Source organism: Puma concolor, chromosome A2 (genome assembly GCF_028749965.1).
Source record: "Puma concolor isolate L17-30 chromosome A2, mPumCon1.1.hap2, whole genome shotgun sequence".
Taxonomy (NCBI): domain Eukaryota; kingdom Metazoa; phylum Chordata; class Mammalia; order Carnivora; family Felidae; genus Puma; species Puma concolor.
In genome coordinates, this window is record NC_141668.1 from 13,490,582 (window position 1) to 13,506,948 (window position 16,367).

Sequence of the window (16,367 nt, forward strand, 5' to 3'; positions counted from 1 at the left end):
ACTTGTAAGGACAACAGTCATTAAGATTAGGCACCCACCCTACTCCACTATGACTTCATCTTCTATAATTATATCTGCAAAGACCCATTCCCAATCAAATTATAGCAGCACTTTCACATTCCAATGTACTGGGAGGGTAGAACTTCAACATAAGAATGTTGACAGACATATTTCCCTCCGTAACAGAAGTCTTGTTTTCTTCCAATTTGGGGCAATTATGAATATAGTAAACATTCAGGTTCAAAATTACGTGTAGACATAAGCTTTCAATTCATTTGTGCATATACTAAGGAAGATAATTGCTGGTTTGTATGGTAAGAGTATAATTTAGCTTTGCAAGAATTTGCCCAATTGTCTTTCAAAGTGACTGTACCATTCTGCATTCCCACCAGCAATGAATGAGAGTTCTGGTAGCTCCACATCCTCTCCAACGTTCGGTATTTTGGAATTTTAGTCATTCTACTGGGTGCGGGGTGGTATTTCATTACTTTTTTAATTTGCAATTTCCTGATGACATAGGATGTTGATCATTTTTTATGTATTTATTTATCACCTGCATATGTTCTTTAGTGAAGGGTCTGTTCAGATCTTTTGTCCATTTTTTAATTGAGTTGTGTGTTCTTATTGTTGACTTTTAGGAGTTCTTTGTATATTTTGGATACATGAGCAATTTTTCATACGTGCTTTGCAAGTATGTTCTCCCAAACGGTGGCTTGTCTTTTCATTCTCTTAACAGTCTTTCCCAGAGCAGAAGTTCATGTTTTCAATTTTTGTTTCCTAAATCATGCTTTTGGTGTTGTATCTAAAACATGGTCATCAAACACAAGGTCACCTAGTTTCCTCCTCTGTTAGGTTGTGATGTTTTGTAGCTTTGCATTTGACATTTAGGTGTCTGCTGCAGGTTGAGTTTATTTTTGTGAAAGGTGTAAGGTCTGTGTCCAGAATTATTTTTCATAAAGATGTCCAGTTGTTCCGGCAACTTTTGTTGAAAAGACTATCCCTTCTTCATGGAACTGCCTTTGTTTTTTGTTACAGGTCAGTTGGTGATATCTGTGTGTGTCTATTTCTGGGCTTTCTGTTCTCTTCCTCTGATACATTTCTCTATTATTTCACCAATAACATACTGTCTTGATCATTACAGCTTTATAATAAGTCTTGAGGTTGAGTAGAGACAATACCTTCAACTGTTCTTCAGGATTGTGTTGGCTATTCTGGGCCTTTCCCCTTTCCATATAAACATTAGTATCACTTTGTCATTATCTACATGATACCTACTGGGATTTAGCTGAGATTTAATTGAATCTCTAGATCAAGTTGACAAAGATTGATATCTTCATAACACTTCTTTCCTGTGCATGCATATGGGGTATTTCTGCGCTTATATAGATCCTTTTATTTCGTTCATCAGAGTTTGAAAGATTCCGTAGTTTTCCTCATGTAGATCTTGCATGAATTTTGTTAGTTTTGTACCTATTTTTTGGTGCTAATTTCAAAAGCACTGTGTTTTTAATTTCAAAACCTAGTTTTTCATTGCTAGTATATAAGTTCACAAGTACACAGGAAAGCTATTTACTTTGTATACCAAACTTATATCCTGTGACCTTGCTATAATCATTTTTAAATAACACTATCTATACCACTTCACTGATAGTGCAGGTATCTTATAACAGAATATCCTCAGTTCCTCATACATATTCCTAAACATTGCTGTTATACACTTCACTTATTCATAAGCTATAATCATCCAACACGCTGCTGTGTCATTCTGAAAACTGTTGTCTCTGAGATCGGGTAAGCACAAGAAAAATTAAAGTTTTTATTTTATTCCTTCTCTAAAGTTCCTCCTTTCTTTCTATAGGATAAATTTACGAACTATATTATTTTCCTTCTCCTTAAACAACTGTTTTAACATGGCTTGCAAAGCAGGTGTACTCATGACAAATTCCTTCAAATTCTGTCCAAGAAAGCCTTTGTTTCTTCACTTTTAGTTCTTTTATTTCTTCACTGCCATTGAGTCAAGGGGACTGGGTGAGGCTGGACTGCCCATAGATCAGTTGCAGGGAACTGCAGGCAAGGTATCCCCAGTGGCTGACATGCAGGTGTTTTTATCTGGCCAAAGTGACAATGAAGTATGATGCTGGAATAAAAACATCAAAAAAAGCCTACCACTTACGAGTTCTCTTACAGGGATGGTAGAAAGGCTGCCCCATCAAAACGTGGAAGCACACCAAGTAAGAAGGCCTACAGAGCTCAAAGCACAAGGAATAGTTTATTGTGAGGCTCATGATATCGGTAAGAGTATAAAAGCAGAAAAAAAAATTAGTATACATACTCAGTAGAATTTTTAAACAAGGCAATTATTAACATAAGGAAGAACAACCTGACAAGTCAAGAAATACCTTTATATTGTTTATAAATATATCCCAATAGAAACACTTGAAGACAGTGACCTCTGACGAGTGTGAAGAGAACCATGGATCAGAAGGGAAACGGCAATAGTCTGATGATTCACTATGAACATCATTTAGAATTATTGGATATTTTTTCTTTTTTATTGTGGTAAAAAATATATAACACAATTTTGCCATTTTTAACCATCTTAAGTGTACAATTCAGTAGCATTAAGCCCATTCACATTGTTGTGCGACCATCACCACCCTCCATCTCCTGAACGCTTTACCATCCTAAGCTGACTCTTGCCCGCCATTAATTAGTAACTCCCATTTCCCCCTTCCCCAACCCCTGCTGCTCACTATTCTACTTTCTGTCTCTAGGAACTGGACTATTCTAGGTACCTCACATAAACGGAAACATACAACATTTTCCCTTTTATATTCACTTTCTTTCATTTAGCAATATTTTCAAGGGTCATCTATATGACAGCATGTATCAGAATTTCATTGTTTTTTAAGTCTGAATAAAATTCCATTGTACGCATATACCACCTTTTGTTTACACATTCATCTGTTTCCTCATCTGTGGAGAGGCTTTTGGGTCACTTCCACTTTTTGACAATTGTAAGGAATGCTGCTATGATTGTGAAAAAAGCTTCTGTTTCCTCTTGCTTTGGAGTCTTAAGAATTCTTAATACCAAGTTATATGAATGTTTTGGTATAAAAGCAAATGTTCACATACAGCATGTGAACAGGAAAATCTCCAGGGTTGGGGCAGCGGCCCTGATTCAGAGTCTAAATAAGGAACACAGTTTCTGACTACTGGTGGTGCCCCTGGGAGGGACAGATGACATCAGGCACAGTGCTCAAAAACAATACTGGCTCATTGGACTGGAGGGATGGAGGTTGCAGGAAAAATGGAGGAGGACTCTAATAGACTAGGATGGCCTGATACACATAAATGGCCTCCGAGGAGTTGTAAAGCCTATGAGACACTTCTGTACAATGATACTGACACAATATAAAGGTATAAAATGTAAAGGTCAAGCCATTGGTGTGTGCCAGTGAAAGATTCAGGAGCAAGCCTAATGTCACAGAAGAAAGACAAATATTTGCCTACATTTGAAAAGAGCCATAGAGAACAAGTACGTGAGAGGGAGGAAAGAACAGGGATTGACCTCTTATCGTCAAGGAACCCCTACTCAACCCCATGGTCAGGCAGAAAATTTACAATCATATACAAATGCAAGGAGTCCTAGATCTCAGGGTTTTAATAATCTAACTAATGATTAAACACAGTCCCAATCAATAGCCCAGCAAGCATTTTGTAGATATCTACAAACCGACTTCAAAATTTATATGGAAAGAGACTGACAAGAGAATAGCCAAAATAGTTATGAAAAAGAAGAGTCATTTTTCATATCATTTATTTATATCATATATTAATCAACCCACCTACATACATATAATCTTCTAATATGCATGCACACTGACGCACCAATTTGAATCCAGTGCCACATGGCTGATTCTAGCCTTCTCCTCTTGCTTCTCTGGAACATACCTATCCACATAAGAAACTGGCTCCCACCAGTTGTAATCTTCATTTGTTCACCTGTAGTATATGTGTACAGCAATTGCAAAATTGCTAAGTCATACCCCCAGTGGGAAACAACTTTACTAACAATAATATTATGATCGTGCTCAATTCATGAACCGCAAGATCATGACCTGAGATGAAGTTAGTCACTTACCGACTGAATGACCCAGGGGCTCACAGAGCTGAGTGTCCTTAATAATATTACATATATTTTGTACATTTACACTTCAAAAATGTATATTGTAAGATGTACTATAACTACAGAAGAATATACAAATGTCTATATTCAATTAGAAAATAATAATGTGATCTCCAATGAAGGAAAAATCCGAATATAAATTGGTGGACTATCAGTGTCTTAAAATTCCCTTGAAGAATTTTGTAGAATTCCCTTGTAGATGACAAACTATTTGATGATGAAATTGATCATTTCAGATTTGAGTTAGTGCTGAGACTGATCAGGTCCATGATGATGAGTTCATGTTTCTACTTAGGAACCAGCTAACCCTTGAGGAGTTGAGAGCAGCGTTTCATGACATCTCGAAAGACCTCTATGAATTTTTCATTCCGTAGGGTGAAGATAAATGGGTTTAGAAAAGGGGTCACCACTAAAACCATCAGTGATGCTACCCTGTTGTACTCAGCTGCCTGCGTTTGCTTGGGTTTCACATAGAGGAACAAACAGGTGCCATAGCCGATCACGACACAAGTGAAGTGGGATGCACAAGTAGAAAAGGCTTTCCTCCGGCCAGAGACTGAGGGAATCTTGATGATGGTGGAGATGATATACGTGTAGGAGATGATTGTAGGGATAAGAGAACCAAAAAGAATAAAAACAGCCATTAAGAATAGGATAAACTCTATGAAAAGGGTATTATTGCAGGATAGATTGAGCAATTGCCCTCGGTCACAGAAGAAATTGTTCACCACATTTGATTTGCAGAAGGTAAGCTGAAATGTGGCATAAATTGGCCAGATTTCAGAAAGGAACCCAAACACCCATGACATAATGACCACCCAGATGCAGGTGCGGCTGTTCATAATGATGTCGTACCTCAGAGGGTTACAGACAGCCACGTAACGGTCCACAGCCATCGCTCCCAGTAATGTAAACTCTGTGGTCCCCAAAGAAAGGTACAGGAAGAGCTGGGTGACACATGCAGCCAGAGATATTGTCTGCATCCCAGGGAGCAGCAGCCCCCAAAGCATCATGGGCACGATATTAGTAGTAACCAAGATCTCCAAGGCAGAGAGATGACCAAGGAAGAAATACATGGGGGACTGCAGACGTCTGTGCACACAGACAATCACAATGATGACCATGTTTCCCATTAATGTCACTGAGTAGAAGAAGAAGAAGATAGCAAAGAGAATATGATGTAGTTCTCGGGAGCCAGGGAAGCCAAGGAGATAAAATTCAGTGGCACTAGAGTGATTCCCCAACATTTAGTTCTGAGCTCTTGTTCCTTGTCAAATCTAAAGACCAAAGAGAGAAAACAAGTTTCTGATCACAGGAAGATTCAAGATAATTCCAACATGAGGAAATATATCCTACTCTTCAACTTCAGAAGATAATGCTACTATTTTATACAAGGTTGGTGTTAAATGTTTTATGAAGGATATGTGTAATATATGAAGGTAAATGTAAATGCCCAAAAAGATGAGCAGTAGCCACCAACACCACACCTGAGGCATGAAAACCCACCCACCCAGTATGTACCCATCTCCCAGTTCACCAGCCATCCTGCCTCCAGCCCTGCCCTGACCTGCCACCCCGTCCCTGACCACATTGTTCTCATTTATACCATCCACTCCTCCATCTCCAGGGCCCAAAAGTGTCTTCTCTGCCTCTCATATGCATCCTCATAATCTTGCTACATTTCAAGAGTTCTGAGAATAACCAATCCCCATGATACCCAAGCACACCCAGACATGGTTCCTCCTTTCTTTGTGTCCTCTAAACACAGACTCCATTTGCATTGTATTCATATTAAATTTCTGCCTCGATTATATTATCAACTTTATGGTGTGGCTACCAAGTGAGACATTTCTAGCACATTGTCATAAGAGAACAGCTATTTGGAGACAAAATAGTGAGTCTTTCCCTGACTTCTAAAAAGCTGCCTCCCTGGATGGATTATTCACCTCCTCCTTCTTGTTCTCATAATGAGTCATCCTCCTTTTCTCATTTCAGTGAATGTTTATCCTCCAAGAGCAAAGACACTCTAATTTCCCCTATAGTGACCACTAACACTGAGATTATGATTCTCCTGGTCAGTAAATGACAACAGGAAGGATGTCTGCAGAAGGAAGTCCTGTCTGTACTGCAGTCTCCACCCTGGGGTCAGAAGGCAAGAAAACAGCTGTGATATAGAGACAAAATCCTCCATATTCCCCCAGGTCACAAATGTCTAGTTCCAGATGAGAGACAAGACCTCCAAATGGGCAACCTATCCCTCTAACTGAACTGCCAGGATCCCAGTCTTGTAGAACAATTTAGAAAATTCCAAAGAGCACATATGCTTTTCTATGACCTTCTATTTTCCCCAGACCCTAGGGTAAGAAAACAGTTAGAAGACACTGATATAAATCATACTGAGTTCCTCAGGAGGTGTGAGCTCCTTGCCTCAGCACATGCAGGTCTTTGCTCAAATATCTCCTCTCCACAGCACTTTCTCACACATCCCCTTCAAATAATTCATGCACCATGCATAATTTCACTTCCAACCTCTTTGGATTGTATTTTGCTACTGGCTCTCAGAAACAGCTCAAATAATATAATACATTTGTTTATTAATTTATCATCATCAAAATCCCACATTAGAATTAAGTACCTTGAGGCAAGTTTTTTATCTTTCTGGTATTACTACTTGTGACAAGAACAGAGTCTCACAAAGTACGTATTCTATAAATATTTTTAAATGGCTTTAACAATTAACAGGTTAAAGAACAAATCAATGAATAAACAAAGAGCATCTTTCCTTCCATTCACTTTTCTCCAAAGCATTGCCCAGTCAACCTGCAATCTTTCTTCCCAGAGATCCCCACAAGATGGCAAGGAGGTATATGGAAGAGATGAAGAGATATGAGAGAACAGGAACCTAGGTGATGGCAGAGCGTGTGCTCGTCACCAGCACTGGGCACCATGAAGCTGCTCTTTGCTATGGAGGGATGATTTGATGGAAGGTCATCTAATCTGCCGCTGCCTTAGTCCTACTCTTCAGGCTCTGGGTGTCCTTATTCCACCTCGCAGCCAAGCCTAGACCCTCCCATGATAATGCCCTTGAACTCTCTCCTTCACTGAGGGGCATGCCTGGAAGACACTCACCTCCAGAAAAGGGTTGGAACGTCCTTTGGCTCTTCAAGCATCAACCCAGGCTACCCATGGTTAGTAAAGAGCCATGCTTGGGAGACACTGAGTAGTTCCTGCTGTCTCCACTCATGGTGAAAAATACTATCAAAACACAGGAGCTCCGGAAAAAGTGCAGAAGTAGTGCTGAGAGGAATCTAGCTATCTCCCTCCCCCTCATTCTCTCTGCCTTCTAACTATCCATCCTTAGGGATGGATAGTTATACACTGAGGAACAATTTGCACAGGTTCAGCGACACACTAGGGATGTAGTCAAGGAAAAGCTGAAGAAACTTTCACTCTTCCCTCCTGAGGATAATCAAGTTTTAGATCCTGGAAAATTTCTCTGCATTGGGAAACTTGAACACTCCTACTCAGGAATTTCTCAACTTTCAGGCTGCCATCCTCCCAGACCCTTAGTTATCACCACTACCAAGCTGTGAACACTCAGCCCCCTCATCTGCTCTCTGCTTCTCCCTGACTCCATTTAGCCCTACAGAGCCTGCGCTGCCCCCAAGCTGATGACTCCAGGACAGACTCACAAACTTAGGGGCCACTAAATCTTCTTCTTCTTCATCTCCAAGGTTTCAGGAAGCACAGCTTTCCCGATGATCTCTGCACACTCTAAACCACATACCCTCTGTCCACAGTTATGGGAACCTGGCAAGACAAATAGAGAGGACCTGCCACCTACTCCAATGTCATCTTCTGATAATGCCACAGCCCATTCCAGTCCCTCCAACATGCACCCAACTCTGGGTGTTCAGACACACATTTCCCTTCTAGATCTTCAAATGCTCTCAGGTCACCTCCCTGTGCTGCTTGAACTGAGGGGTCGAACTTGAAGAAACACTATTCAGAATTAACAACAACAACAACAACAACAAAATACTGCATAAAAGAGAGAATGGCTGGGATGCTGAGTTTAAAAGCAAAATCACACTTAAAACATTTACTTTTAATGTTGAAAACAACTGCCATCTTTCATGAAATTAGCACAGGTATTATTTAAAAATCAAATGGAAGAATATAAGGTAAAGCATAAATATCTCTCTCCCCATCTGCTTGATTCTCCTGATCCATCTCCTAGAGCTAAATATTATTATAAATTATTATTAAAAATTTCTAGTCTATTCATACAGAATTTTCTGTGTGTTTACAAGAATATCTTTATATATTCTTTTTAAGTAAAATATGTTTTAATTAATATACTTTCCTGCTACCTTCTTCTTAATATATATATGTGTGTATGTACACATGCTTGTGTGTCTATTAAACTTTTCCATATTAAAAATATGTTAATCACATTTTATGTAACTGCTTAACAAATATTTGCTTATGAAAATACTCATCATTAATTAATGAATATGCTGATTCACAAACATCTCCAATTTTTCATGTGTATATTATTGATGCAATAAATACTCTCTTGTATGATTTGTACAACTTTTTAATTGTATTAAATTATTAGCTGTTACCATTCATTCTCCAAAGTTACAATAATTTATAATCTTTTTTTTAAGTTTTTATTTAAATTCCTGTTAGTTAACATGCAGTGGAATAGTAGTTTCAGGTGTACAATACAATGATTCAACACTTCCATACATCACCTGGTGATCATCATAACAAGTGCCCTCCTTAATCCCCATCACCCACTTCACCCACCCACCCCCACCTCCCCTCTGGTAATCATCAGTTTGTTTTCTATAGTTAAGAGTCTTTCTTGGTTTACTTCTCTATCATTTTTCTCCTTTGTTCATCTGTTTTGTTTTTTATTTTTTTTTTTTTTTTTTTTTTTTTTTTTTTTTCCAACGTTTTTTTTATTTTTGGGACAGAGAGAGACAGAGCATGAACGGGCGAGGGGCAGAGAGAGAGGGAGACACAGAATAGGAAACAGGCTCCAGGCTCTGAGCCATCAGCCCAGAGCCTGACGCGGGGCTCGAACTCACGGACCGCGAGATCGTGACCTGGCTGAAGTCGGACGCCCAACCGACTGCGCCACCCAGGCGCCCCTGTTTTGTTTTTTAAATGAGATTGTATTGGGCCCATCCAAAGAGTCTCTGGTCAGGTATTTCTTTTCTTTTTTTAAAATTTTTTTAATGTTTGTTTGTTTGTTTGTTTGTTTAGAGTGAGAGAGAGAGAGACAGACAGAGCACGAGTGGGGGAGGGGCAGAGAGAGAGAGAGAGAGAGAGAGAGAGAGAGAGAGAGAGAGAATCCCAAGCAGGCCCTGGGTTGCCAGTACAAGTGCGATGCGGGGCTCAAACTCACAAAAGGTGAAATCAAGACCTAAGCTGAAATCAAGAGTTGGACACCCAACCGACTGAGCCACCCAGGCTCCCCCAGAATCAATTTTCTTAATTCAAGGCATGGTTCAGTTTTCTAGATATCTTTACAGTATTTTCCACTATATACTGGAAGAGTAGAAATGGAGAAGGAAGAAGGAACATAAAGTATTAAAACTCCTTCAGAAAAAGTTTCATTTCTTAAAAACTTAAATATATATATATATATATGAGATTCAGCAATTCTACTTGTAGACAGTTTCCTAAAATGAATCAAAACATACTTCTGTTATAATGTTCATAGTGCCTGTATTCATTGTAACTAAAATAACATAAACTAAATACTATCAACAGAGATGGATATATTCATATGAAGAAATACCACTCAGCAACAAAAAGTAACAAACTGTTGATAGACACAAAATGGTTGAATTCAAGTACATTACAATGAATGAAAAGGTCAGACACCAAAAATGCATATTGTATGGAGGTATGTTCACTATCATTTTTAACTTATTGGATTATATAGATTAGCCTTTTATTCAGGATTTTGGCCTCTATGTTAATGAAAGGCATTAGCCTTAATTTTCTTTTATGTAAGGTCCTTGTCAGGTTTTGGCATGAAGGTAATTTCATAAAATGAATTGGAAAATATGCTCTCCTTTCCTATTTTATGTGGGAAAAGTTTGTATTATCTCCTTCTAACTTGTTGGGGAAACTCCATGTCTAGTGAGGACCTCTAGCCCCAGAGTTTTCTCTATGAGAAAGTATTTACAGGTGAAACATCTTTAGTAGCTAAAGGACTATTCAAAACTTCTACTTCAGATTGTGTTTGCAAGGTGAATTGCTTAATTCATCTGTCAAGTTTATTGACAAAGTTGTTCATGATACCCATTTTTATAGATTTAAGAATTATGGTACCATTGTGATATCCCTTGTTTCCATTTGTGACATTGGTAATTTGTGTTTCTATTTTTTCCTCGGTCATTCTTGTTAGGGATTGACCAATTATATTATTCTTTTCCAAGACATTACATTTGGCTTTATTGAGTCTTCTCTATTGCTATCTGGTTTACGTTTCATGTTCTCAAGGCATTATCCCTATGTGTGTCTCTTCATATGGTATTCTATTTATAAGGGTGCCAATCATTAGGATAGGGATCCACTATGGCCTCGTCTTCACTGATTACATCTGCAACCACCCCATTTCCAACCAAGTTCACATGCTGATGTACTGGGAGGTTAGAATTTCAACATATGAATGTTGACAGACATAATTCAACCCATAACAGAGGTCTTGGCTGCTTCCAAATTGGGGAAAATATGAATATACTTACAGTAAACATTCTGTGCAAGATTATGTGTGGACATAAGTTTTCAACTCATTTGTGTGTATACTAAGGAAGATAATTGCTGGGCTGAATGGTAAGAGTATATTTAGCTTTGCAAGAAATTGCCAAATTGTCTTTCAAAGTGACTGTACCATTTTTCATTCCCAACAGCAATAATGAGAATTCCACTTGTTCCACATTGTCACCAGCATTTGGTGTTTTAGATTTTAGCCATTCTCTTAGGTGTTAACATTCATTAACATTCATTGTTGTTTAATTTGCAATTTCCTGATGACATAGGATATTGGCCATTTTTTATATGCTTATATATCACCTGCATATGTTCTTTAGTGAAGGGTCTGTTCAGATCTTTTGTCCATTTTTTAATTGAGTTATGTGTTCTTATTTTTTTAATATGAAATTTATTGTCAAATTAGTTTCTATACAACACCCAGTGCTCATCCCAACAGGTGCCCTCCTCAATGTCCGTCTAGTTATGTGTTCTTATTGTTGAGTTTGAAGAGTTCTTTGTATATTTTGGATACATGTGCAATATTTCATATGTGCTTTATAAGTATCTTCTCCCAAACGGTGGTTTGTCATTTCATTCTCTTAACAGTCCTTCCCAGAGCAGAAGTTCATGTTTTCAATTTTTTGTTTCCTAAATCATGCTTTTGGTGTTGTATCTAAAACATAGTCATCAAACACAAGGTCACCTAGTTTTCTCCACTGTTACGTTATGTTTTTTTGTAGCTTTGCATTTGACATTTAGGTCTCTGCTCCAAGTTGAGTTTGCTTTTGTGAAAGGTGTAAAGTCTGTGTCCAGAATTCTTTTTCATGAAGATGTCCAGTTGTTCCGGCACCTTTTGTTGAAAAGACTATCCCTTCTCCATGGAACTGCCTTTGTTTTTTGTTACAGGTCAGTTGATGATATCTGTGTGTGTCTATTTCTGGGCTTTCTGTTCTTCTCCATTGATATATTTCTCTATTATTTCACCAATAACACTCTGTCTTGAAAACTACAGCTCTATAATAAGTCTTGAAGTTGAGTAGAGACAATACCTTCAACTCTGTTCTTCTATTATGTTGGCTATTCTGGGCCTTTTCCCTTTCCATATAAACATTAGTATCACCTTGTCATTATCTACAAAATAACTTACTGGGATTTGGTTGACAATCAGAAATTAAAGAGAGAAATAACTGAATCAGAAATACAAAGGATTATAAGAGAATGTTATTAAAAAATTATATGTCAAGAATTTGGACAACCTAGAAAAAATGGATAGATTCCTAGAAACATAACTGAATCCAAAACTGAATCCAGAAGAAATAGAAAATTTGAACACATTGATTACCAGCTACAAAATTGAATCAGTAATAAAATAAAAAAATCCCAACAAACAAAAGTCCAGGACCAGATGACTTCACAAGCGAATTCAACAAAAAATGTAAAGAAGACATGGGACACCTGGGCAGCTCAGTTAGTTAAGCATCTGACTCTTGGTTTTGGCTCAGGTCATGATCTCAGTTAAATGAGTTCGAGCCCTGTGTTGGGCTCTGTGCTAGCAGCATGGAGGCCGCTTGGGAATCTCTCCCTCCTGCTCTCTCTCTGTCCCTCCCCTACTCACTCTGTCTCTCTCTCAAAATAAATGAATAAACTTAAAAAAAATTAACTTTAAAGAAAACTTAATCTTCTCAAACTATTCCAAATAATAGCAGAGAAAGGAAAGGTTCCAAATTCATTCTATGAGGCTAGCATTACCCAATAATAATAAATACCCAGATAAAGGCACTACAAAAGGGACTCCTGGGTGGCTCAGGCAGTTAAGGGCCTAACTCTTGATTTCAGCTCGTCATGATCTTATGGTTCATGAGTTTGAGCCCCGCATCAGGCTCCACGCTTATAATTCTCTGTCTCCTCTCTCTCTGCCCTCCCCCTCTCTCAAAAATAAATAAACTTTTTAAAAGATGCTACAAAAAACAGGGAACTACAGACCCATATTGCTGATGAACATAGATGTGATAATCCCCACAAAAATATTAGCAAACAGAAGCCAATGATTTAAATAATTTAAAAAGTCATTCACCACGATCAAGTGGGATAAATTCCTACGATGCAAGGTGGTTCAATCTTCACAAATCAATCAACATGATACATCACTTCAATAAGAGAAAGGATAAAAACTATATGATCATTTCAATAGATGCAGAAAAAGCATGTGACAAAGTAAAATACATGATAAAAACCCTCAACAAAGTAGGTTTAGAGGGACATACCTCAACAAAATAAAGTCCATATATGGAAAACCCACAGCTAACAACATCCTCAATGGGGAAAAAGTGAGAGCTTTCCCCTACGGTCAGGAACAAGACAGGGATGTCCACTCTCACCACTGTTATTTCACATAGTACTGGAATACCTAGCCTCAGCAGTCAGACAACAAAATAAATAAAAGGCATCCAAATCAACAGGGTAGAAATCAGACTTTCACTTTTTGCAGATAACATGATACTCTAAATTCAAAACCCAATAAACTCCACCAAAAAGTTGCTAGAACAGATACACAAATTTAGTCAAGTCACAGAATACAAAATCAACATTCAAAAATCTGTTGCTTTTCTATACACCATTAATGAAGCAACAGAAAGCGAAATCAAGAAACCAATCCCGTTTATAATTGCACCAAAAATAATAAGAAACCTAGGAATAAACTTAACTGAGGAGGTAAAAGACCTGTACTCTGAAAACTATAAAACATTGATGAAAGAAACTGTATAGGATACAAACAAGTGCAATGATATCCATGCTCGTGGATTGGGAGAATAAATATTATTAAAATGTCCATACAACCCAAAGCCATCTACAGCTTTACTGCAATCCCTACCAAAATACCAACAGCGTGTTTCATGGAACTAGAACAAATAATCTTAAAAATTATATGGAGCCACAAAAGACCCTCAATAGCCCAAGTAATGTTGAAAAAAGAAGAAAACTGGAGGTATTAACACAATCTCAGATTTCAAGATATACTACAAAGCTGTAGGGATCAAAGCAGTACAATACTGGCACAAAAACAGGCTCATAATCAAGGAAGCACAATAGAGAAACAAGAAATAAACCAACACTTACAGGTCAATTAATCTTTGACACAGGAGGCAAGAACATGAATGGGAAAGACGGTCTCTTCAACAAATGGCGTTGGGAAAACTGGGCAGCAACATGCAAAAAGAATGAATGAAACTGGACCACTTTCTTACACCATAAACAAAAATAAACTCAGAATGGGTAAAACACCAAAATGTGAAACCTGAAACCATAAACATCCTAGGAGAGAGCACAGGCAGTCATTTCTCTGACATCAGTGGAAACATTTTTCCAGATGTGTCTCCGGAAGCAAGGAAAACAAAAGCAAAAATAAAGAATTGGGACTATACTGAAATGAAAAGCTTCTGCATAGCAAAAGAAACACTCAACAAAGCAAAAAGACAACCTACTGAATGGGAGAAGATATTTGCAATGACATACCCAATAAAGGGTTACTTTCCAAAATATATACAGAACTGATACAACTCAACACCCAAAAAACAAAATTAAAAATGGGCAGAAGACATTAACAGACATTTCTCCAAAGAAAACATATGGATGGTCAACAGACACATGAAAAGATGCTCAACATCACTCATCATCAGGGAAATTCAAATCAAAACTACAATGAGCTATCACCTCACACCTGTCAGAATGGCTAAAATCAGAAACACAAGAAAACAAAGACAACCTACTGAATTGTTGGTAAGGAGTTGATAAGGATGTGGAGAAAAAGGAACCCTCTCACACTGTTGGTGAGAATGCAAACTGGTGCAGCCACTGCGGAAACAGTACGGAGGTTCCTCAAAAAATTAAAGATAGAATTGCCATATAACCCAGTAATTCCACTACTAGGTATTTACCCAAAGAATACAAAACACTAATTCAAAAAGATATATGCACCCCTATGTTTATTATAGCATTACTGAAATACCCAAACTACATAAACAACCCAAATGTCCATCGATAAGCAAATGGATATATATGTGTGTGTGTGTGTATGTATACGTGTGTATATATAATGTGTGTATATATATATTCAATACATATAATGAAATATTACTCAGCCATAAGAATGAAATGTTGCCATTTGCAACAGTATGGATGGATCTAAAGTCTAAAATGTATTATACTAAGTGAAATAAGTTAGAGAAAGACAATTACCGTATGATTTCACTCATATATGGAATGTAAGAAATAAAACAAACAAACGAAGAAAAAATTAGACAAACCAACAAATACACTATTAACTATAGGGGACAAACATGGCTACCTAAGGGGAGGTGGGTAGAGGGATGGGTGAAATAGGGGATGGGGATTGAGAGCACACTTAACCTTCATGAGCACTGAGCAATGCATAGAACTGTTGAATCGCTATATTGTACACCTGAAACATAACGCTGCACGTTAGCCATGCTGGAATTGAATTTTTTTTAACGAATACAAAAGCTAGACTGATAAAAGGTATTTCCAATGTGCATGTAAGATAATATCGGATACGTGTGCTCAATATCTGAAGAACCCCTGAATGTCATGACAAAGTAACCAAAGGCCCAAGTAGAAAAATGTGAAACTCCATCCCTTCTCCCCTACTGTTCTCCCATTTTCTACCTTCAGCTAAACAGAAACTTTACAGAGTATATGGACTTAAGTAAATACTCATTTGTTAAAAATAATGAGATATCCTCATAAACAATCAAACCTTCCTGGCAATTGAAAGCTAGAGTTTAATTAGTATGACTCAAAGACATTGGAAAAACACACAATAATTTTACTTCTTTTATTTTTTTTTTCAATATATGAAATTTATTGTCAAATTGGTTTCCATACAACACCCAGTGCTCATCCCAAAAGGTTTGTTCTCAGTTTTTAAGAGTCTCTTATGCTTTTATTTTTAAATTGATAATATAGAATTTCATTGGTAATACATTCTCATGAAACACACACCAAAACAATATAAAAGGTTATTCAATAAGAAATACTTCTTTCACTCCTACTCCTAATAGCCCAGTTGGTAATCAGTTACCTACCTTGACTTCCAGACTTTTCCTCATGTAATTATGCAAATATGAATAATTTGATATACATATATGCTGTGAACTGATTACCATAATAAATTTAGTTAGCACATCTGTCCCCTCACAAAATTACTTTTTATTTCATGGTGAGGACATTTAATATCTATTCTATTAGTAACTTTCAAGTATACAATGTAGCATAGTTCTGTAGTCACCATGCTATACATTAGATCCACAAACTTACCTATCTTAAAACTGGGAGTTATAACTTATAAGAGTTACAAGCAACATCTCCAAATTTCCCTCATTCC

The 16,367-nt window shown here is 37.5% G+C and overlaps 2 protein-coding genes across 2 annotated transcripts in view; both read right to left on the reverse strand.

Annotated features, from left to right (window-relative positions):
• LOC112866450 (trypsin-4-like) overlaps window positions 1-16,367 on the reverse strand; it is a 92,283-nt gene that overhangs the window by 26,227 nt on the left and 49,689 nt on the right. The window lies entirely within an intron of this gene.
• LOC147583009 (olfactory receptor 9A4-like) lies at window positions 4,492-5,447 on the reverse strand. Its single transcript, XM_086683328.1, has one exon. The coding sequence runs from the start codon at window positions 5,434-5,436 to the stop codon at window positions 4,492-4,494; it is 945 nt and encodes a 314-aa protein (XP_086539454.1). The 5' UTR covers window positions 5,437-5,447.

Bases quoted from the DNA above. Each gene is read 5' to 3' on its own strand.
- LOC147583009 (XM_086683328.1), bottom strand. From the start codon at position 5,436: ATGTTGGGGAATCACTCTAGTGCCACTGAATTTTATCTCCTTGGCTTC.